The sequence below is a fragment of the Podarcis cretensis genome (assembly GCF_951804945.1).
Source record: "Podarcis cretensis genome assembly, chromosome: 13".
In the NCBI taxonomy this organism is placed as follows: Eukaryota; Metazoa; Chordata; class Lepidosauria; order Squamata; family Lacertidae; genus Podarcis; species Podarcis cretensis.
In genome coordinates this window covers 50,832,415-50,855,613 of record NC_137182.1, presented here as the reverse complement: position 1 = coordinate 50,855,613, position 23,199 = coordinate 50,832,415, and the positions used below count along the sequence as shown (strand labels likewise).

Genomic DNA, 23,199 nt, shown 5'->3' with positions numbered 1-23,199 from the left:
AGGGGGCGGGGCCAGGGCAGAGGGGGCGGGGCCTGAAGGAAAGGGGTGGAGCAACCAGTGTGACTCTGGCCTTTGCACAGTAATAGACCCAGCCATGCAGATGTTTGGGCACCTACACGCCAACCAGTCTCTCTCCTCCAAACCACAGTATTGATCGACCTCTGTTGCATCCCTTGGCATCGTATCCGCCCCCCAAAAATACACATTTTCCAGGATTATTGGGGGCAAGGAGAAAAGGACTGGGAAGATTTCTGCAGTCAAAGATTCCTGGATTCCGGCATTTGCCAGTACAGTGGTACCTCGGGTTACATACGCTTCAGGTTACACACTCTGCTAACACAGAAAGAGTGCTTCAGGTTAAGAACTTTGCTTCAGGATGAGAACAGAAATCGTGTTCCGGCGGAGCGGCAGCAGCAGGAGGCCCCATTAGCTAAAGTGGTGCTTCAGGTTAAGAACAGTTTCAGGTTAAGAACAGACCTCCGGAACGAATTAAGTACTTAACCCGAGGTACCACTGTACAGGTGTTAGACTTCAAGGCTTAAACCAGAGTTAGCTGGCCTTCTTGGGACGGGGACCCCATTCAGCCACAGCTCACCTGCCGCATATCAGCAGTGGGCGTGCCCCAAAGTGGGCATGGCCTCCCTCTCGCACAGGACACGCCCCCTCCCATAACTAAGGGGCCGTCACCAAATTCCGTTTTCACGCAAGGCCTGTCCTCGCTCTTCTCCTCTTTCCTCGCTGCCCCACACCCCTGGGCATCCCGGCTGACCGTTCAAACTACCTCATCCCCCGAGGAAGCCTGAAGCATCTCCTGGAAAGTGGTGCTGAACTCGCCGATGTAGTCGTGCTTCCCGCTGGAGTCGTGGTCGTAGATGATGCACTAGGAGGAGAAGAGGAGAAAGCAGGTGAGAGGCTGGAAACGGGAACCAGGCGCCCTGGGGATACCTGCTCCTGTGGTTTGTCTGCCTCCCACCAAAAAATAAAATAAAAAAATGCAACAAACAAGTTCAAGTCCCATCAGTATTATGGGAAATCCCGATGTGAGACCCAGAATGATTGAAACTGTCTGTTCTAATTGCCCGTGGCTTCTAAACCCAGAAGAAAAGGCTAACACAATACAGTGGTACCTCGGGTTACAGACGCTTCAGGTTACAGACTCCGCTAACCCAGAAATAGTACCTCGGGTTAAGAACTTTGCTTCAGGATGAGAACAGAAATCGTGCTCCGGGGAGCGGCAGCAGCAGGAGGCCCCATTAGCTAAAGTGGTGCTTCAGGTTAAGAACAGTTTCAGGTTAAGAACGGACCTCCGGAACGAATTAAGTTCTTAACCCGAGGTACCACTGTACTGAAAGAATGTGAACGTGTTAATTTAATTTTAATTGAATGCTCTTTGCTCAGCTAAGTTTACGCAAACGTTCCTAAGCATATGGACTTAAGTGCAATGGGTTCTAATCCCCTGTGGAAGTGTGCTTAAGATGGGAAGAAGAAGAAGAATTTTATTTATACCTGTCCCAACACCTGAAATTGTGAATGCAACACACAGAAACATGCACACACAGAGAGAGTCCAGCCATTATTTATTATTATTATAACTTATTATTATTTATTAAATTTATATGTTTCACTTCATCAAAATATCCCAGGGTGGTATATAACACCATGCCACCTTATAGCCTAGGCTTGCCATAAATTAGGAAAATTCCTGACAAGTCCTGGTTTTCGGGCATAGAACTGGCATCAAGGAGGAATTGGCAAAATGTCAGGGAAAACCCGAATGCATGGTTTCCCAAAAAAAGCTCAACGGGTGTCAGGAATTTTACTTTTTGAAATATGCTACCCCTATTACATCCCTATATAAATATAATAAAAATAAAAATAACATTATTTTTACCCTGGGCGCCTGGGTCCCAATGTGCCCCTGTTTCCCCATAGGTCCTTGACCCCCTGCCCTAACCCCACCCCTTTGACTCTCCTGGAGTTCCCGTGCTCCAGAGGAAGCTCACCCGGATGGTTTTCCCCGGATCGCAGCTGCACAGGGACTGCAGGGAGACACGGAAAGGTTGCCATCGGGGGCTCAGGTTGTTCTTCACCACCTGGTGCATGATGGGAAGGGAAATGCACAAAAATCAAGTAGACCCACAAACTGGTACCAAAGACGTTCCCGTCCTCCTGTCACTCACATCGCACAACTTCCTCTCCCCAAAATGGATCTCTACTCTCCTGCCCAGGCCAGCATAAAGCGACGGGGACTTTTTGGTGGCTGCACCTAAATTCCAGGATACCCTTCACAGAGAGTTCTGTCGAGTTAGCCTTGCCAGGATGTTTTGGTTTGGACCTTGAGACTCTTATCTTACATGAAGCGGCTTGTTTAAGCACTGTATCTGCTGCTTTCTCATCTTGCTGGGTGATTGTCATTAACATTTTGAACGTACCAAGTTTCTTCTAGTCCTTATTGTTGTACACCGTATCTGCAAAACTGGCACTGTTACAAGCCCCCAAAATACTGTATTTACTCAAATGTAATGCACACCTTTTGGGGGACCAAATTACAATGCATAAATTAAGGTGCGCATTAGATTTGATGCCACATTTGTGTTCGCCAGCAAATACTTTTTTGGTTTCAAGGTTCTGAAAATTGAGGCGTGCATTAGATGCAATGGCGCCTTAGACTCAAGTAAATAAGGTACTTGTTCTGCAGTTGCAAGAAATCAACCTTTTCGTGTGCTAGAATGAGCACTTTGGAACTCACTGCTTATAATTATCAAGCAGGAGCCTTCACTGTATTTTTTAGAAACATTTTTGCCTAGGCAAGCCTAACCAGACACATAGATGTTAAGTTTCAACCCCTTTTGTTTGTTTATTTATTTCATATACTGCCCTTCACCCATAGATCTCAGGGCTGTTTGCAGCATAAAAAAAACAAGATTAAAACACTGTTTACTGTTCATTTTAAATTATCTCTCTATGTGTTGTTAACTGTTTTTGATCGAAACCTCTAATATGTCTTGTAAACTGCTTAAGAGGGTTGAGTACAATCAAGAGGTACATGGATTTTGTTAAGTAAAAGAAAATAAATACTTGGGTGAAAATCCTTGTGGGGAAACCGTGGAACAAACTGAGATAATATACCATATTTTTCGCTCTATAAGATGCACCAGACCACAAGACGCACCTAGTTTTTGGAGGAGGAAAACAAGAAAAAAAATATTCTGAATCCCAGAAGCCAGAACAGCAAGAGGGATCGCTGCGCAGTGAAAGCAGAAATCCCTCTTGCTGTTCTGGCTTCTGGGATAGCTGTGAAGCCTGCATTCGCTCCATAAGATGCGCACACATTTCCCCTTACTTTTTAGGAGGGAAAAAGTGAGTCTTATAGAGCAAAAAATACGGTAAACCAGCACCACCAGTAACAACAACCTTAGCCGTGTTGTTGCTGCTGCTGCTATTGTTTTGCAAATGTTTGCCAACTTACTTAAGAAGGCTGCTGTCAGTCAGAGTAAACTACACTGAACTAGATGGACCAAAAGGGTCTGGGTTTAGGGTCGGGCAACTTCCTATGTCCCTAATCTTATATATTCCCATACTTAAAAGGGGAGGAGGCAAAGCTATGTGTGGATCAGCTCAGTGGCTGTGTCTCCACGGCAGATTGCGTGGGAAAAGAAATTCTGATTCAAAGGTTGTCTGGCAGCTGCTGTCTTTGGCAAAGACTCTGTTAATGCCAATGCAACTGGTTAATATGGATCCATTAGCCTTCAACGGTTTGACCACCCAAACATCCGAACCTCTTTTCCCGCTGCCTGAAAGCATCTTCTCCTCATGGTCCTATCACACACACCCTGCCTTCAAGTCATTCTTCTCCACCTGATCCATGCGCAATTTCACCTTCCCAGTCCATAGATGATGACCTAGTACTTATATCTAGAACCCAGGTGGGCCTGAGACGGCTGCTTGCAAAATTAAGTTCATATTGCACGAGGAATGCTTTATCTATAAACTATGATAAGGTGCAGGTCATTGTATTTGGGAAGTGTTCTAAAAAGCATGTTTGGCACCTGGGTGAACACATCATAAACCAAGTAAATACGTTTAAATATCTGGGATTGATTTATTCAGAAACGGCATCTTGGAATACACAGCTATCCAATATTAAATTGCAAGCCTTTAAATCAGCAAAAGCCATTCTGAAATTCGCTGCCTGTAAAGGTGGAAATCTGGTCAACCCAGCTCTATCTGTGTATAAAGCAAAAACAATGACCCAGATTTTATATGGTGCAGAGGTTTGGGGTACCTCAAAGGTCTCCGGTCTGGAACCGCCACAGAATTATTTTTTAAGAGTTCTTTTAGGTTTACCCAAAGATGTGCAATCTGCCATGGTCAGGTTGGAAACTCGCATGTTGAGCATAGAGAGCCAAATGGATAAAAGAATTCTCTGTTACTGGTTTAGAGTTCAACAGATGGACAACACTAGGCTACCAAAAAAATGCCTGATTGAGCTCTCAAATGGATTACCCCTTAAAAACTGGGTACATCATGCTGCCCAACTGATGGGCAAATATGACCTCTCAGTGACTGAGATTAAAGAACTCCTCTTATATTCATATTCCCATACTTAAAAGGGGAGGAGGCAAAGCTATGTGTGGATCAGCTCAGTGGCTGTGTCTCCACGGCAGATTGCGTGGGAAAAGAAATTCTGATTCAAAGGTTGTCTGGCAGCTGCTGTCTTTGGCAAAGACTCTGTTAATGCCAATGCAACTGGTTAATATGGATCCATTAGCCTTCAACGGTTTGACCACCCAAACATCCAAACCTCTTTTCCCGCTGCCTGAAAGCATCTTCTCCTCATGGTCCTATCACACACACCCTGCCTTCAAGTCATTCTTCTCCACCTGACCCATGCACAATTTCATCTTCCCAGTCCATGGATGAATCTGAAGATGATGATTGCAGTATTATAGGGTTGACATACATCCAGATTTTTTTGGATTGTCCAGGATTCAAGTGGCAGAATTAGTGGGGCGGGGGGATTTCAAAAAAAGCTGTTTTTGCCAACAGAACCAGAAAGTGCCTTTTGGGGAGTTATTTAAAAAAAGAAGCTCAACAACTTCTTTGTGTTCAGATTTTTACTTCTTGAAATACACACACACGCACACGGTAAAAGTAAAGGTAAAGGTAAAGGACTCCTGGATAGTTAAGTCCAGTCAAAGGCGACTCTGGGTTTGCGGTGCTCATCTCGCTTTCAGGCTGAGGGAGCCAGTGTTTGTCCACAGACAGTTTTCCAGGTCATGTGGCCAGCAGGACTAAACTGCTACTGGCACACGGAGGACCTTGACGAGTGCCAGAGCGCACGGAAATGCCGTTTACCTTCCCGCCACAGCAGTACCTATTTATCTACTTGCACTGGCGTGCTTTCGAACTGCTAGGTTGGCAGGAGCAGGGACAGAGCAAAGGGAGCTCACCATGTCGCGGGGATTCAAACCACCAACCTTCCGATCGGCAAGCCCAAGAGGTTCAGTGGCTTAGACTACAGCGCCACCCGCATCCCTATATATATAAACCAAACACACACTGTGCCTTTTCCCCTGACAGGGACTCAAGGCGGCTTAAAGATAAAACAAGAACAGCTAAAGATATGGGGGGGGCATTAAAAAATGATTAAGCATTAATAGAATTAAAACTGCATATACAGCACAGAACCAGACCCCTCATTAAAAGCAGCCAGTTCCTAAAACTCCCCCTTAGTCCTCTGCCGCTAAGCACGCCATGCAGCCCATAATAGCTCACCTCTGTCCTCCAGACCAGGTGTTCTTTCTCGTTGCTGTTGACCTTATAGATCTCCAAGAAAGGATCGGATTTGCTGAAGAAATCCTACAAGGATCAGGGAGAGGGTTCAGTCGTCTGAATGCTATGGGTCAAGGCAGAGCTGACGTTCAGCTAGGGATGGGGGGCTTAATCAGTCAATTTCAGTTTCTATCAGCTTCTCATTTTCCCAGTCTTACATTCATTTCTCCAGATTTCCACATCAGCTTTCTTTCTTTCTTTTTAAAGTCTTTATTAAAAAATTTTTTGAAAGTACAAACGAAAAATGAAACGAAGGAAAGCAGATGTAGAGGCTGAGTCATTAGCATAACCAGCTTAAGACAGCTCAATAACGAGGCATACTGATAATCTTAACCATTTCTTTCTCCTTTATGTTTTCTTTACAGTGTTTCAAGAATTAACTCAAAAGATCCATGGTCTAGCATACATCAAGGGCTTATTTAAATCAGTAAACACATCAATTCAGCTTGTGATTTTTTTAAAAAGTGTCCTTGCGAACATTCATCAGGATTTTAGTGTGACTTTATGCAAATATACCTAACAGGCGACCAAATCTCCCCCTTTCTCCACTTCCACCTCTAGAAATGTATGATTGATGAGATAATCCTGTCTATTGGACCAACTCCAAACACCTCAAAATGTGGCCAGTTTTCGGGTTCCACAGAGCTCTGCTCTGTGTGATCTGCCTTATAGCTGCAGTCTGTGATTTCAGCTTGTGGAAGCTAGCCAGGGCTGCATACCTAGCCTAGCACCCCATCCTTGTCTCCAGTGAAGTGTAGGTGGGTTCCCACAAGGCAAGACACAGTGATAACAGCAAGAACCTTTATTGAACTGCATTGCTGGGAAACAGAGGCAAAGCAACTGCCTATATACATTTCTGAAAGCCTGAGCCACTCCCACTCCCAACGTGATTGGCTGTCTAAACTTCCAAACTGCGAATCACGACTCAGAGTTGAAGGGCCAATGGCAGAGGCCCAAATCCTGTAATGTTCTGCGATTGGACGTCATGTATCGAATCAGAACACAGGAGCTCAGAATCCTTAGTCCAGACTCAAGCTCAGGCAAACACAGACCACTGAATACATTTCTCAAAGTGAAGAAGAGTTCTGTGGAACTCGAAAAACCACTTTTTTTTGGCAAGGCTGGCACTTTGCTTTTTACCTACCTTGTCGTCCAGCTCCTGTCCATGAAATTCCAGTTGCACAAACTCGTTGGTTCTGGAAACCTCCTCCGCTTCAATCTGCGGAGACAAGGAGATACAAGTCCCAGGTGGATAAACATCTCCAAGCATTTATTCTGTTTTCTTGAACACAGGCCTTCTGACTACCGTAAACAAACTTGCAGCGTGCCAAATGCCCCCCCCCCAAACCCCTGGCACTGGCCCTGTTCCCGCTCCCCATAGACTGTGCTTAAATATAGGAGAGTCGCTATATACCCATGTTCAAAAACTCAGCGGCTGACCATTAGTCGGTCATTATCTCTCAGATAACCTACCTTGCAGGGGTGTTGTAAAGGAGGGAAATGAGGGAAATGAGGGAGGGGGGAGCCACGATCTCTTTGGGAAAAGGCAGGCTAACAGCGTAATGCAAAACAAACAAGCACACCATGAGCAGGCTATCTTGGCTCCGGAAATCAGAACAGGTGATTCCAGAAGCCTCGTGTAAGTAAGCCAAGCTCCAGAGGTGGGTGGAAATTGAGGTTATGGCCAGGCAGCCAGGGCAAAAATTCCTTCGGACTCCGAGGCACCAGATTCACCCAACTCATTTATATTCCTATATTCCATTCCTGCCCATATTGAGAAACGACAGCTGAATTAATTTGCACGCCACTGAATGCCAAGACAGGTCAACAGTTTCCATGTTTAAAAACCAATCTGACAAGCATTCAACACCCAGGATTTATTTTATGTTGGGGGGAGGTAGGACACCCCCCTGTCATTATCCTCTGTCCGGCTCCGTCTAGCAGATTTGGAACGAAATGTCTCAACAACAGTTCTTTTAAATTACTTTCTTTTGCTCTCAAGCGCTCTGAAGAATCTGTCAAAATCTTCCTGCAATTTCTACTTTTAGTTGAGTGTTTACGTGCAGGACACCCATAATTAAAATACGCAGTAAAGAAATCCCATCGAAACATTAAAATATATAGTTTAAATGTGCAATAGATAAACTGGGGGGACTTGCACCGGTGAAGCCGGTGTCTGAGGGGACGAGAGGCGATGCGAACGTTCTGCCTGAGGAGTATTATGTCAACAACTGGCAACTGCAGATGTGCTGGCCAGACCCACAGTAAAAGGTGCAACCCTCCTGGTGCGCTGGAACAAGGAAGTTTAGCTCCCTGGGCCTCCAGTGGGGAGAGAAAGTGCTGTAGCTAAAGGGTAGAGCCTCTGCCTTGAATGCAGGGGGTCCCGGGTTCAAAAACCAGTAGCCTCTGCAGGCAGGGCTGGGACAGACTCTTGCCAAAAATCCCAGAGAGCTGCTGTCAGTCAGTGTGTGCAACATTCAGCTAGATGGGTTGGTGGTCTGGTTCAGGATATAGCAGGTTCCTGCGTTGGCTGGGAACTGCCTAGTTTCTCGACAGGAGGGTACAGAATGCTGCAGCGAGGCTCCTCACGGGGTCCCTGCCATGGGAGCATGTTCACCCAGTGCTTTACCAGTTGCACTGGCTCCCGGTGGAGTATCGGGTCAGGTTTAAGGTGCTGGTTTTGACCTTTAAAGCCATTTGTGGCTTAGGGCCCTCGTATTTACGGGACCGCCTCTCCTGGTCTGCCCCGCAGAGGACCTTAAGGTCCATGAATAATCATAGTTTAGAGGTCCCCGGCCCTAAGGAAGTCAGATTATCGTCCACCAGGGCCAGGGCCTTCTCAGTGATGACTCCGACCCGGTGGAATGCTCTGTCCCATGAGAGCAGGGCCCTGAAGGATTTAACTTCCTTCCGTTGGGCCTGTAAGACAGAGCTATTCCGCCTGGCTTTCAATTTGAACTTAGCCTGCTCTTTTATTCCCCTTCCTTCCCTCCCCCTCCCCTTTTTATGAAGATTACCCGCACTGGGATCCCACATCTAATCCTCCCCTGGTCTCCTCGCTGGCCCAAATAGGACTAATTTAGCCAGCTAGCCCTGGTGATAATCTAATGTTTATTGGTTATTGGTTTATTGGTTAATTTATAATCTAAATTGATTTTTGAATTCTGAATTTATTGTCATTCACGTTTTATACTGTATTTTATGCTGTTTTTTGTTGCATCAATTGTTTTAAATTTGTTGTTAGCCGCCCTGAGCCTGGTTTTTTTGAACTGGGACGGGCGGGGTATAAATAAAAAATTATTATTATTTTAAAAAAACCAGATCCTTGGAAAAGCAACGGCAAGGCATTCATCATTCGGCATTTCCCGAGTGTTCTGGTCCAATCTCCTTCGCAACACCCCTGGCAAGGTTGGCCAGTCTGGTAAACAAACGTCACAGCTTAAGTGAAGCCCTGCCCCTTTCTGACAGCAAGAGCTGATTGACAGTGGAACGGTCTGCCTCAGGAGCTTGTGGGCTCTGCTGCCTTGGAGGTTTTTAAGCAGAGGTTGGGTGACCATCTGCCATTCCTGCACTGTTGGGATTCCTGCATGAATCTTGAGATCACTGCAAACTCTACAAACCTGTGATCCTATCATTCTAACCCCAGCGGACTCCAGGTAGCCAACTGCACTCTGTGCATGCTCAGGAGCGCTCTTGCGACCCGCAGATTCCGAGGCTGACCTCTAGACATGGAAAAGAGGCTCCCTCCTGGCTCTTCGTCTCCTGCCTGTCATTTGAGTGTCTTTGTCCTTCCTTGTCCCTCAACAGGCTCTCCCATCCTCCTCCTTCTCCCCCCGCCATCCACACACCCCGGCCGACCGATTTTTGTACCGTGATGGTTGACTTCTCAACAATCTCTCCGCTTGTCAGCTGCAGCTGCTTTGTGACCTTGGTTTGAGAGACAATCTGGGGAGCCGGCAGTTCAGTCACAGGCAGCAGGCAAGCAGGCAGGCGAGGAAGGAAGGAAAGAAGGGCAGAGAATTAACTGTGCTTCAGGGGAAGGAAGAGAGTGACATATTTATTTGCTGAGTTACTTGTTTAAAATGTATACACCTCTTGGCCAAAGCGGTTTACGAAAAAAGATAAAAACCATAAAATCAGGAAATATTCGTAATGCGTTAAAACATCGAAGTTAAAAACACTAAACAAATCAGCTGATGAAGAGAAGGGGAGAAAGAGAGCGAGAAGGAAGGATGGTAGAAGGAAGGAGAGAGAAAGAGAAAGAGAGAAGGAAGGAAGGAGACGAGAAAGGAAAGGAGGGAGAATAAAGAATGAAAAGGGAGGTGGAAAGAGTCTTCCTGTCCCAAATTACAGGGGTTTCCAGACGGTTGCTGTTTTCAGGTGAGACTCGGATTGTATACCAACAAATTTAGCTTGTAGAATTAATATTGGTTAATATTAGTATTAATATCCCGCCATCGGACTTCTTGCAGTAACAAAAGTGATGGGAAAATGCACTGGAAACTGGGGGATTAATGAATAGCTGGCATTATCTGACATTCCCACAAACGTTGTACAAGCAAATCTGAATGAACGCTCAATAAACAGGTCCACAAACGAGCCCATGCATATGGCAAGAGAACTTGCCCAGCGTTCAAAACCTAGCATACGATTTAGTTCCCTGGAAATTTCCACTTTCCTTTTTAAAAAGTCGTCCAACAAATTTCTAGCCCTCATGAGTGGCTAGCACGCTGCACTTCATCCGGGGCCTAAGGGCAATTGTTATTATTGTTATTTATTAAATCTGTACGCCGCCCATCATCCCCAAATCTCAGGGTGCTTCATAAAAATACAAGCCACATTCCCAAGAAGAGTTTAAACATGCAGAAAGCTTTCTGGGTTTATTCTAGAAAATCAGCTGGGCATTACATCAGCTGCCCCCCTTCCCCCAATGTTTAAACTATTTAGAAGGAAGTCGGCAAGATCAAGCTTTAGGCATCATAAATCCAGCAGGAATCCTTTATCCAAAGGCTTGGGGAGACCAGAAGCCTAATAGATCAGATTTTAGTAAGGGAAGTATTGGAACACTTAAATATTGTTCAGCTAACAGCCACACATAAGGAGGGAGAGGAGTTTAGTATAAATAAATGGAACCTAGTAACTGATTGGGATGCGGGTGGCGCTGTGGGTTCAACCACAGAGCCTAGGACTTGCTCATCAGAAGGTCAGCGGTTCGAATCCCCGTGACGGAGTGAGCTCCCATTGCTCGGTCCCTGCTCCTGCCAACCTAGCAGTTCGAAAGCACCTCAAAGTGCAAGTAGATGAATAGGTACCGCTCCGGCGGGAAGGTAAACGGCGTTTCCATGCGCTGCTCTGGTTCGCCAGAAGCGGCTTAGTCATGCTGGCCACATGACCCAGAAGCTGTACGCCGGCTCCCTCGGCCAGTAAAGCGAGATGAGCGCCGCAACCCCAGAGTTGTTTGCGACTGGACTTAACTGTCAGGGGTCCCTTTACCTTTTTAGTAACTGATTATATTGAAAGGGAATTGGGAATTTCAGAACAGGAAATGGATTAGCTGTGTTTAGCAAGGAATGGATCGTCTGTGTTTAGCAACCGAAGGAAAAGCAGAAAGCTTTAAACGAAACGGAAAACAAGTCAGACACCTGTTGAAGCCTCTGCGCCAACATATCAGACACTATTTTGATCATTTATTCTAGCTCCAAAATAGTGAAATGATTAAATTTTACACACGTTTTGAAAACCAACTCTTTAACTATTGGCGTTCTCAAAACCTCGGGCACGTAGATTGTGCCTCAGCTGCACGAAACGACGCTGCCTATTTAAAAGTGAAACGAGCAAACCACACAGCGAAACTTGAAAGCCTCGTTATCGCCGCATTTGGTTGCCGGAGCAAGCAAAGCCTATGAGTTTCCTGGGTGTTGCCCCCTGGGCAAATGACATTGCTGCTCCTACTGTCCCTTCCCCACCCACCCACCCACCCACCCACAACCCTTTGGAGAAATCCTAATAAATTGACGTTTGGGCCTCTATTTCCCAAAAATACAGCGAGAGAAAGGTTTAACCCCCCCATCCTTACCTGGCCTAAGGTGCACTCGATAGTGCCCAGAAGGACCCCCGTTTCGGACCCCACGTTTTCGGCGCTCTCTCCATTGGCGTCGAAGACGTCGAACCTCAAGATCTGCATCTCTTCGAAGAAGTAGTCCAGGGCAAATACATGACCAAAGACGGGGTTCTGGGAACTGCGGAGGACCTCGGAGCGCCCCACCTGGGAGGAGAGGCAGAAAGGGGGAAGGAGGGAGTTTCGGGAGGAGGTTTTTCAGTGGGTTGGACTAGATGAGCTCTGGGGGTGCCCTTCCAACTCTGCCTTTCTATGCTCCTTTGATTCTATGAGGCTAAGCACTAAAGGAAGCAGGTTTCTTATAAAATGGACCTTCAGACCAGGCTCGTGCCAATCCAGGGCCTTGCCAATGTGTTGGACTACAAATCCCATCAGCCTCAGATTGGCAGAGGCTGACATAGGGCTTATCCCCCTCTTTCCTTTTCTCCCGCTGACGCTTCGTGTCCGAGTGTGGGGTTTTGTGCTGCTTTTCGCAGGGGAAGGTCTAGAGCAGGGGTCAGCAAACTTTTTCAGCAGGGGGCCGGTCCACTGTCCCTCACACCTTGTGGGGGGCCGGACTATATTTTGAAAAAAGAACGAATTCCTATGCCCCACAAATAACCCAGAGATGCATTTTCAATAAAAGCACCACTCTACTCATGTAAAAACACCAGGCAGGCCCCACAAATAACCCAGAGATGCATTTTAAATAAAAGGGCACGTTCTACTCAGGTAAAAACACACAGATTCCTAGAACGTACATGGGCCGGATTTAGGCAGTGATTGGGCCGGATCCGGCCCCCGGGCCTTAGTTTGCCTACCCATGGTCTAGAGTTCAAAAAGAGCGGTGCTTGGGCAGAGAACTTTAAATCACTGGTCATCCTGGAAAATGTGGAGGGAAGGTTAGTTTGGATAAGCTCTTAGCTAGAAATGGAAAGCCATTTTTTAAAAAATCCGTAGCTTCTTCTTCTTGTTGTTGTTGTTAAATTAATATTTTATTAGAAGAATTTCATTCGTAAAACGAAAGAGTGATAAAAAAGGAAAAAGGAAAAAGGAAAAAAGGCGAATGAAAATAGAAACAAAAGGAAAACAATCACATTTCCGTACATTCGTAAACAGACGTGTCTGGTCTTATTATCCTAGTACAGATATATTCATCAGTAACCTAATATATGCCGTGTATAGTCGTTCCAAATATCACTATATTTATCCAAAGAAAGTCTGCGTCTACAGGCAGTCCGTTCATATATTGCCAAGATTGTCATATTGTCAAACCATTGATTAAGGGAATCATATCTCTATTCTTCCAGTTCGCCAGAAATTTTCAGTAGCCAGTTAACATGTGATCCAGCTGCCGTTTTGAACTAATTTAACTTGTTTTTATTCCCTGTTTGTGTCATCTTACCTCCAAAGAATTCAAGGCAGCTTTAAAAAGCAATACAATAATAAAACTGCTATAAGAATTAACTATCTATTACCTCTCCCCAGTACTAAAATTTTCGCTTAAATACTAATCCATGGGTACATTTTATCCCAGTAGCTAATCAACTTCCTTCCAATGTTCTTCTTGAAAATGGCCATGTTAGCATTTTTTTAAATCGCTGGTATTACAGATATAATCATAATGGGTGAAAAAGGAGCAAAAGGGATGTTTACAAATCAATTCCTGCTTTCAGAAGGCAATGTTTTAAATCTGTGCTTTGTGTTGTTGTGGTTTTCTTTCTGATGAAATCTGCTCCGAGTGCTTTATAAGCAGAAGGTCAGATGCTGCTGCTGATAATATTAATACTAATTTCATAATATTTATACCCTGCTTGATCGTTGAAAAAACCCACACACCTCAAAGCAGTTTACGAAAACAACAAACCTCTCTGTGAAAACAGTTTAAAACTATTAAAAACCTTTTAAAAAGTTTTAGACAGATTAAAACACACATCGGCATTCTAAATATCTGGGTAGGCTTGCTGAAACAAAAATGTTTTTAGCGGGTGCCGAAGAGAGTTGAGGGAAGGCACCTGCGGGATATCAAGTGGCAAGGAGTTCCGAAGTACAGGTGCTGCCACACTAAAATTGATTTCTGACAGGTGCGAAACAGGTCTGATGTTTCACCTGTAGCAATAACAATCCTGTAGATTGAAACAGTCAAGTGATCTTCCAGGTAAACTGATCTCAAGGGTTTTTTATCCTAAAAGTAATCCTTTGAACTTAGCCAAGTAGCAAATCGGCTACCAGTGGCAGATTTCTGAGCACAGGTGCTGTATACTGACAAGGCCTCACCCCTGTCAGCAATTGTGCTGAAGCATTCTGCACCGGCTGCCGCGTCCGAATCAATATTATTACTATTGGTACTCGTGGCGTTCCTGCAGCCACGGAATAAATGTTTTGTGGGGCTTGCAAAAGTGCCTGATCTGCAGGTCGGAGTGGTCGAGTGGACGTGCGTGGGGTTTATACCTAGGCAAACAGAAGCATCAGCCACGCACAGGTGAGGGACCGTAAATCATAGAACTGCAGAGATGGAAGGGAACCCCGGGGTCATCTAGTCTGACCCGCTGCAGTGCAGGAACCTCAACGAATGCCTCGCACTACCGGGATAGCTCAGTCGGTAGATCATGAGACTCTTAATCTCAGGATTGTGGGTTTGAGCCCCATGTTGGGCAAAAAAGATTACTGCGTTGCAGCGGGTCAGACTAGATGTCCTTTGGGGTACCTTCCCACTGTATGATTCTATGACCAATGGCCAGAATTGGGAATCTGGGGGAAACCCCACAAGATTTGCAGATAATATTAAGGGGGAGGGAAACCTTAAGCACAGAGAGACATCTAAACAGGAAGCCCTGCGCACTGCAACAAAGTGATACAGTTCCCACTCATCACATACATTTCTCTGACGAAAACAGGGACGTCCCCTTCCATCATGATAATTTTACTATTTATACGCCACACGTGTTACTGGGTTGCCACAGCCAGCTTCTGGGCAGCTCCCAGCATATATAAAAACATAATAAAACATTAAACATTTAAAAAACCTTCTAGTTTGCCTTCCGTCGGCTCAGGAGTCAGATAGCTCTATACCCTCCAAGGAAAACAGGGACATCCTAAGGCAAAGCGGGACATTCCAGGATCAAATCAGAAACTGGGACGGCTTCTCTAAATCAGGGATGTCCCTGGAAAATAGGGACCCCCAATCAGCCTCTAGGAATACAGTTTATTTACACTGCAATATTGCAAGCAGTTTTGCCCAACAATTTAATGTGGAAGTTACTGGTTGAATGAAGCTCAAAAGGAAGGTTTGGACAATTAATGATTGGGAGTTGCTGCGCCATTAAACTTCAGATAACAGACTTGGACAACATCCCGGATTGGAATGGAGTCAGAGGCGGCTGCGCTGGTAAAAAGGCAGTTGGAAAAATAGGTATATACAAATAAAGCTGTATTCGACGGATGAAAGGATATATGATGTTTGACATGATTGAGAATCGTGGAACCAGGGACGGAGAATTTTAAAGCGTTAAAATCGAGATGTGGGAAATATGGGAACAACAAGGAGAGGCAGAACTGAGATGTGGAGATATGCTTCAGAGGTCCAGACTGTGGGGAGCTCCGAAAAATCAATAATTATAATTTGGTCTCTTTTTTTTAATCTTAGTTTTTTATTTTAATTGGATTATTATGATTGGATATATTAACAGGAAGTTTTTTAATCAAGAAAAAAGGATTTTTAAAAAGAAAAGAAAATAGGGACCCTCAGAGGTCATCAGCCCAGTCGAATGCGGCGCTCTTACCTCGCTCCATTGTCCAGCGCTGAGCTGGTGAAGAACCAGACATGGGTCGGGTTTGAGGGCATCTTCGCGCTCCGACAGGCTCCAGCAGGAAACTCTGAGCTCCACTCGGCTGGCGCCCAGGGCCACGGGTTGAGAGTCAACCCCTTCCGACATGGCGGGTCCTGAATGGGGTCAAGGGGTCGAAGGGAGCAGAAAGGAAGAAGGGCAGAAGGGGAAGAGATTGGTGGGCGGACACAAGCAGAAGGATATTGCTTAATGGAATGGGGAGCTGGGTGGTTGGGAAAGAAGGGATGGAACTGGGAGAGATCCAAGCGAAGGAATAGGACAATAAGAAAGGAGAGGTATGGAAAATGTCCAGATTCTCATGGGAGTACCGAATGGTCCATTCCACACAGCCAGTTTCTAGAATCGAGCGTGTCAATCTGGAAATATCTTCCACCTAATCTGTCCCCCCAAAATATATTCGTGGCTTGTGGGGTGGGTAGGGAAACTCTGCAATTCCTCCCCAGTGAGAGAAACGGGCTCTTCCCCTGCTTGGTCAGAAAGGCCTTTTCACTTCTGTTCAAATCCTTCCCCACAGCTGAGCTTTCGAGGTAGAAAACAGATGCCTTTGGGAACCCCAGCGCATAGCAAAAAAAACAAACCGAGGTAAAAGTTCAGAGAAAGCATTTTTCGTCCAAGTGCCTCAAATTCTGTTTCGGGCAGTGCCAGGGCTCTTCAGAGGTGTGGGCAATCAAAAAATGGTCCTTTTTTGCCAAAAAAGGAGGGTTGAAGTTGCATATAAGAGTCTCTGAAGGGGACGGAGGACCAATCTGAAGGGGTGCTAAAAGGAGGGGGTGCTGTGAGTCAAACTAAGGTGGTGGCCTGTGTGTGTGGGGGGGGTGAGAATCACAACATTTCACCTGGGGTGGATTTGGCAACGACAATGACGCTCTGTGCACGCTCAGAGGTCTGAGCAGAAAAATGGCACTGAAAAGAAGCTTCTAGGTTTTCAAGTCGGGGTGTGGGGGGGTGTTATGGAGATTCCCACCCCATTCCCCCAGTCTGCCCCCCTCCCTTAACCATCCACCTTGCTTCCAGCTTGGGATGCAGAATTTTGGGAGGAAAATATATATTGACACGTTCCAAACTGGCAGGGGAGCTTCTGGGACCAAAGGCTGCTGAGTCAGCTCCAGCCCTGATTTATTACACTGCGTCCTGGACGGCTGGTTTGGCTCCCACTAGGGACCTGAGTCAGGTCAAAAGCGAGAGGCTCCAGCCTGTGTGGGGAGGAGCAGAGAGCCGGGGGGGGGGGCGAGAGGACATCTGAGCAGACGCCGTGGGTCTAGTTTCAAGGGCTGCCGTAGACCTTTGCATTTGTAAAAGCAACACACACACACACATTCATAACAACACGAAGACTCGGTGGCTGTATATTCAGTTATGTACAAAAAATATATACAGAATTAGCTGGGATAGGCACAAACAGAAATCCCAGCTGGCCAGATGGAAACCCCAGGTTTAGAAGCAGTTTATCCCTGAACAGTGCAGAACAGCAGAGGGATGCCGTTGCCCCCCTGTCATGCTCGGCTGTCCGCTGTGGGGAACAGGAAGCTGGACCAAGCAGGCCTTGGGTCTGATCCAGCAAAGCTTGCTCGGAGCCTGCGCTGATGCACCGCAGCCAGGCTCAGCAGAAAAGAAAGAAGGGGGAATTGTGCCCACTGAGTATTTCCTGGAAAAGGTTTTACGGACGCTGCGACGCGCATTAATGCGCCGGGGACCAGCGCTTTGCTCCAGTGCTCAGGTTCTGTGATAAGGGAACCTCGGCTGCACGAAAAAATGTCATTTCCTGGCTCGCTGCCTCTTCTTCCTGCTCGGCTCCTCCCCCCATGTCCTGCTTTTCCAAATGCATGAAGATTTTGGTGTCTGTGTATTTTGTGTGTGTGTGTGTGTGTGTGTGTGTGTGTGTGTGTGTGTGTGCTGTACCACATGGCTGACTGCACACTGATTTGGTGTGCAGAGATCTCCGCCTAGTTCAAAAACCCCTTCCTAGAATGACAGTGGCTGACGAAGGATTTAAACAGAAAGTACCATGGCACTCTCAGATTATTGTTATAATTTATTGCACTGATATCCCACTTTTTTCTCAAGGCAGTGTGCATCGTTCTCCTCATTTGACCCCCCCCCCACAACAGCCCTGCGAGGTAGGTGAGACTGAGAGGAAGGGAATGGGCAAGGTCACCCAGTGAGCTTCATGGCAGAGTACAGGTCGGAACCCTGGTCTCCCGAGTCGTAGTTCAACACTCTAACCATTACACCAAACGACACTATCGTTCATCCACACTGGCCTCAGTGTGATTTGGGCGCATTTGTGCAGCAGTGTGCATAGCAGTTAGAGCATTGGACCAGGCCCTCAGAGACCAGGAGCTCAGATGCTTGCTCCAAACTCAGATACCCCAAGGAAGTAGAGCTGAGCTTCGTTCTGTAAAATGTCTGAGAGGGAAAACAGAGGAGCACCCTCTGTGCACTTCTGCATGAGTCCCTGTTCTGGCACGACTCCTCAGGGTGAAAAGGAAATTGTCGTGTCTCTGAACGATCCAAGCACACGGCCAGAAGTGCTTCCCAGTCCCCACCTCCTTAAGTAATGTCGATTTCCCTCTGAGCAAAGGTTACAACATTTGGGTGGGGTTTTTTAATAGTTTTTTTGGGGGGAATGGCAAGCAAGGGATATGAGATGTTCAAACTTCTGCACAGTGTGGAGAAAGTGAAGGAAGAGAGCTTTTTCTTCCTCTTCCACAAGAGTAGAAACCCGTGGGCGTCCTCAAAGGAAGCTGAGCGGGACCAGATTCCGGACAACAAAAGGAATTCCTTCTTCGCACAGAGCATAAGCGGTGGAACCCACTGCCACATGAAGCAGCAACGGCCGCCATATTGGATCGCTTTAAAAGAGGATTAGACAAATTCCTGGAGGAGAAGTCTCTGAATGTTAGTTGTTGGAAAACGCAGGAGGGGAGATGGCTGTTGTGCTTGCGGGTTTTCCATATAGACTTCAAGCCAGCCACTGTGAGAAAAGGATTCTGGGATAGGTGGGTCTTTGGCCTGATCCAACTGCAGAACTCCGCCTATGCTCTGTTGACCGAACAGAGGTAGGATCAGAGCAGTTTCTCATTGAGAGACACAACACAATTGCAGTTTCTGGGAATCAGCATGTCTGGAATGAAAAGACTTGTTTGGGGGCAGTTTCAGTGCTGTGGCAATTCCACAATCTGCTACTCTTAGAGGCTGGTGTGGAACATGCGGATGCTCAGTTGCCTTTGGAACTTGGGCCGCTTTTGGCTTTGAAGGTTCTGCCTAACTCAGCAGCACCAGGGAGATTTTTTTGGAAACCTAACAGGAACAGGGCAGCCCTAGCCCAAGCAGAGAGTCTGGCAACCCACCAAGTTTGTTGCAAGGAGGCAAATGTTCTCAAGAAACATCCAAATGGCACCACGTCTAAAGAGTTCAAGGACCAAGAGATGAGGCGTGTAGCACAGCAGGCTAAAAGCAGGTCAGTTGTAGCTGCAATTGGAACTGTTTCAGTTAGGGTCTGGGTATGCAAGCTTTGGAGGGCCACAGAACGCTTTGTCAGGCTGAGTTCATGAGAATGGAAAGGCTCCTCCGGATTGGTCCAGAGGCCTGTCAGGTGTTGCTGGGCAGCTCATGAGCCTGGCATGACAGAGGGAGATGGCCTATAATTGTCCACCACAGCTGCCCCCCAATGCATAACAATCTCTTAACTGTCCCAGCTAATTTCCATTGATGCAATCATTGGAAAAATCCCATTTCCAAGGCCAGCACAACAGCTTGCGGCAGTCAATCCCACCAGTAAATCTTGGCATTGCATGGAGAATCATTTCCCTACCCCAGAATCGCCTTGCCAAAGAGCTCCATGGAACCCCGAAGCTTGCACTCACGCACCTCTAATGATGAAATCTAGGTTAACGCCATGAAACGTCATTTGACTTAATTTGTACACTTTGTAGACCAAAAAACTCCCATTTGCTGGTGGAGTACACACAGCCCGGGGCAAGCAAAGATTACACAGCAGTGTGTGTTAGCTACATAGGAAACTGCTTTATTCTGAGTCAGACCATTGGTCCATCTAGCCCCATACTGTCTACACTGATTTCCAGCAGCTCTCTGAGATTTCGGGCAGGGAACGTCTCCCAAATCTTCCTGGAGGGGCCAGGGATCGAACCTGCGACCTTCTGTTCTGGCACTGAGCACTGAGCCTTTTCCCCAAAGGACATGATAGATTGAGGGTATGTGACAACCCCACCAGCACTGTTGAGGAACACACAAGGTGACTGACAACTGATGGCCTGAAGGAGGTGATGTCTAAGGTGCTGGGACTGCACAATTCGAAGTCCAGGCACACCCTATGCAGAGGTAGGGACTTGAGGGTAACACAAGCTGAGGATCAACTGGGAGAATAACTATGGCCAAGCCACACACCTCAGAATGTGGAGAGATGCAGTGAAATGGAGCAGCCCACATGGAAGAAAACTACACACACACACACACACACACACACACAAACTGTGTATAAGACCAACACCTGTGCAAAACCGGATGGCAGTTTGACAGAGTGGATCAAGGGCTGAACCGGGTCCAGAAAGACTCAGGCACAAATCCTCGTTCACTGGCTCGGATGCCGCCTCTCAGCTTGGATTGTTGCGCGGCTGAAAAGGCAACGATTGGACGAAACCGTGGGAGACTCCACAGCAAGCAATTGGAATAAGGGGCGGTATGTCTCTGAGAAGCAGAGGGAGGCCACGGTGGGAGGTGGGGAGAAGCCACGTGGCCACGGGGAAGGGGGCAGCGCAGGTGTGGTCAGTGGAGACCCCCAAAATCACAAGGACCCGCATCAGAAAGGGGGAATGACATAAAGTGCGCGCGCACACACACAAGAGGAAGAGACCTGACAAAATGCGAAACAGACACCCCATGGAGCTGTGCAGTGTTGTCACAAAGCACACCAACTTGCACCCAAGGAATGCATGAATAGGACCCCTTTCTGATCCTGCTGAACGGAGACCCAGACATCCCAGGTGCTCCCAAGCAGGCCAGAGAGGTGGTAATAATCCCCTGCATTTTGTTGTTGTCTGTTTCTAAAGCTCTACTGCGACTGAATGTGGAGGCTCCATTTTTTTCACTCTTTCAGGAGAAGGATTATGAACCCTCCCAGAATCTGTCTAATACTTTTCATATAATAATAATAATATATTTTTGCAAAACCCGGCCTGAGTTCAGGCCATAGTCTAAGTTAAATAAAGTTTTGCCTGCAAACTCCTGCTTTCGAATCTTTGGGTGATCCTGAAAGGTTTGCCTGGAGACAGAAAAACTAAGTGCAGTTCCACGCAGCACCGAAAGAGACTGGGACACAGGGAGGGAGGAGAGGGGAGGGGTTGTTTTCATAATCTTTCCGTGGGCAAGGAGAGAGACTCGGAAGAGGGGCGAGCAAGCCTAGCCAGGGCTCAGTTCCTGCCACACCCAGGGCAGCAACTCAGCTGAGCCCTGCCCTGCAAGGCAGGAGGGCATGCGTAACGCACATGGTTAGGATCGCCTAAAGATGGACAGGATCGCAGTGCCGGACACACGCAGGACAGGGACTGGCTCGCGCAACACCAAAACAGAGGGAAAGGTGCACAAACATGCCAAGTTTGTGACATACGTCACTGGCCCCAGGCGGGCGCACGAGACACGGGGGCGCACGGCGGTGCGACGCATGACCCGACTCGTGGCTGGAGGCGCGGGGCAGGGAAGGCGCCACGATCCGGGCAGAGAAGCCCATGAAGGCACACATAAGCAGGCACAGCCCCGTGGAAAGAGACGCGCAGCCACAGGGACTCCTAGGTGGGAAGGGGTTCCTCCCCCTCCCGAGGGGCACCCCTTCCTGGGGGAGGGGTCCCGGGACACGCGCAACAACACACAACTCTGCCAAACGGGTCGCAGCAGCAGCAGCAGCACCCGCGCAGACAGGGCAGTGCGCTGCAGAGCATCCTTTCAGCACCAGGGACAGCTCCCGGAGCATCCCTCGTGGGCGGAGGAAATGGCTCTCCTTGGGTACCACTGCAGGGCTGGCTGAGACAGAAGGAGGCGAGGCAGCTGTTACCTTGGCAGAAGGCTGCGGAGGATGGAAGGTCCTCTGGGCTGCTCTCTTCCTTTCCTTCCTCTCCTGCTGATCGGCTCCTTTCTCCCCGGCAAGTCCTTGTTGTGGCTCTGTCGTTTTCCCCTCCACCTCCTCGCTCCTCCTGCCGTCTCGTGCGCGCTCTCTCTCTCTTTTTCTGCTGCTGTCACGTTCCCTCCATCCCATGTCTTTCGCTGGCTCCACCCCCTTCCTAGACTCCGCAGTGTAAGGGCGGGGGAGGCCACACACTCACTCCGAGCCATGCCTGGCGGTGGCAGCGGCGATGGGACACCTCTGGCTCCGCAAGGCGGGCGAAGAGATCAGAGGCGCTTCTGGGCGGAAAATAAATATCTGGGCTTGGGACGCTCCGCGCAGTCTTGGTCGTTCCCGTGTGGAAAAAACAAAACCCACAAAACTGTTCTAAAATGCAGGGGAAATAGATATATATAAGGGGAGAGAGAAATAACCAAGGAGTTGAGTCACTTTCTGTGCAAGAGAAGATGCAGTGAAACATTTGGGTGGTTTTAGGCACCGGACATCACAGAATTGATGTGCGTCTGTGCCTCTAAGGTGATATCGCTTGACTTGCATCCAGGGAGGGAGTTGATCTGCCAATTTTTGGCTCGTCTCAGCTTTTCCTCCTCCCCCATTTCCCCCAATCGTAAATTCAATTCTTCACATTTCCACATCAGGATTTCTGGGTTTGTTTGTTTGTTTGTTTGTTTGTTGTTTTTAAGTCCTCGTGAAAACTCATCAGCATCTTTGTGCAAATGTTTCCCAATTCTATTATGCAATTTTGCCCGTTATATCCTTTTTTCCCTTTTGCATAGCATTCCACTTCCCAGATGGGATACATTTCGATTATGTTATTTTTCACTAAAGCATGCATTTGTTTTAAAATAAATGAATGCTTTACCCTAATAAATGCACTTTTGTGCACATTTGCTGGGCTGGATGGAGAACAGCGTTGCAAAACCCAGAGGGGTGCCAATTCTGAAGGACAACTGTATGTATTCGGTCTGTGTGTTGTTCGGGGAAGCGGGATTGGGTGTAGGGGTGCCTTTAAATGCTAATTGAACCCAGTTCCCCCCTCGCCACCCCCACCCCTCCTTATATCACAATATGGCAGGACAATATGGGGGGGGCGTATCTGCTCATTCTGCTGAGTGGGACTGCAGATTTATTCCCAAAAGTCCTTACCCTGACGGCACCCGCTGGAGATCCGTAACACTGTGCAGGGAACGGACATAAAGAGGAGAGGCAGTGTGGTGTAGTGGTTAGAGTGTCAGACAAGGAACCTGGGGGAGCAGGGTTCAAATCCCCGCTTTGCCTTGCAG

General features: G+C 47.4%; 1 protein-coding gene across 1 annotated transcript in view; it reads right to left on the bottom strand.

The window, feature by feature from the left end:
* CPNE6 (copine 6) overlaps positions 1-22,064 on the bottom strand; it is a 35,776-nt gene extending 13,712 nt beyond the window's left edge. The window contains exons 1-8 of the mRNA XM_079951943.1: positions 21,848-22,064; positions 15,715-15,875; positions 11,912-12,100; positions 9,706-9,780; positions 6,980-7,054; positions 5,779-5,862; positions 2,004-2,093; positions 782-880 (exon numbers count right to left, since the gene is read on the bottom strand). Coding sequence (XP_079808069.1) covers positions 782-880; positions 2,004-2,093; positions 5,779-5,862; positions 6,980-7,054; positions 9,706-9,780; positions 11,912-12,100; positions 15,715-15,867 — 765 coding nt within the window. The 5' untranslated portion in view covers positions 15,868-15,875; positions 21,848-22,064. The remainder of the gene's footprint in view (positions 1-781; positions 881-2,003; positions 2,094-5,778; positions 5,863-6,979; positions 7,055-9,705; positions 9,781-11,911; positions 12,101-15,714; positions 15,876-21,847) is intronic.
* Between the last annotated feature and the right edge of the window lie 1,135 nt (positions 22,065-23,199).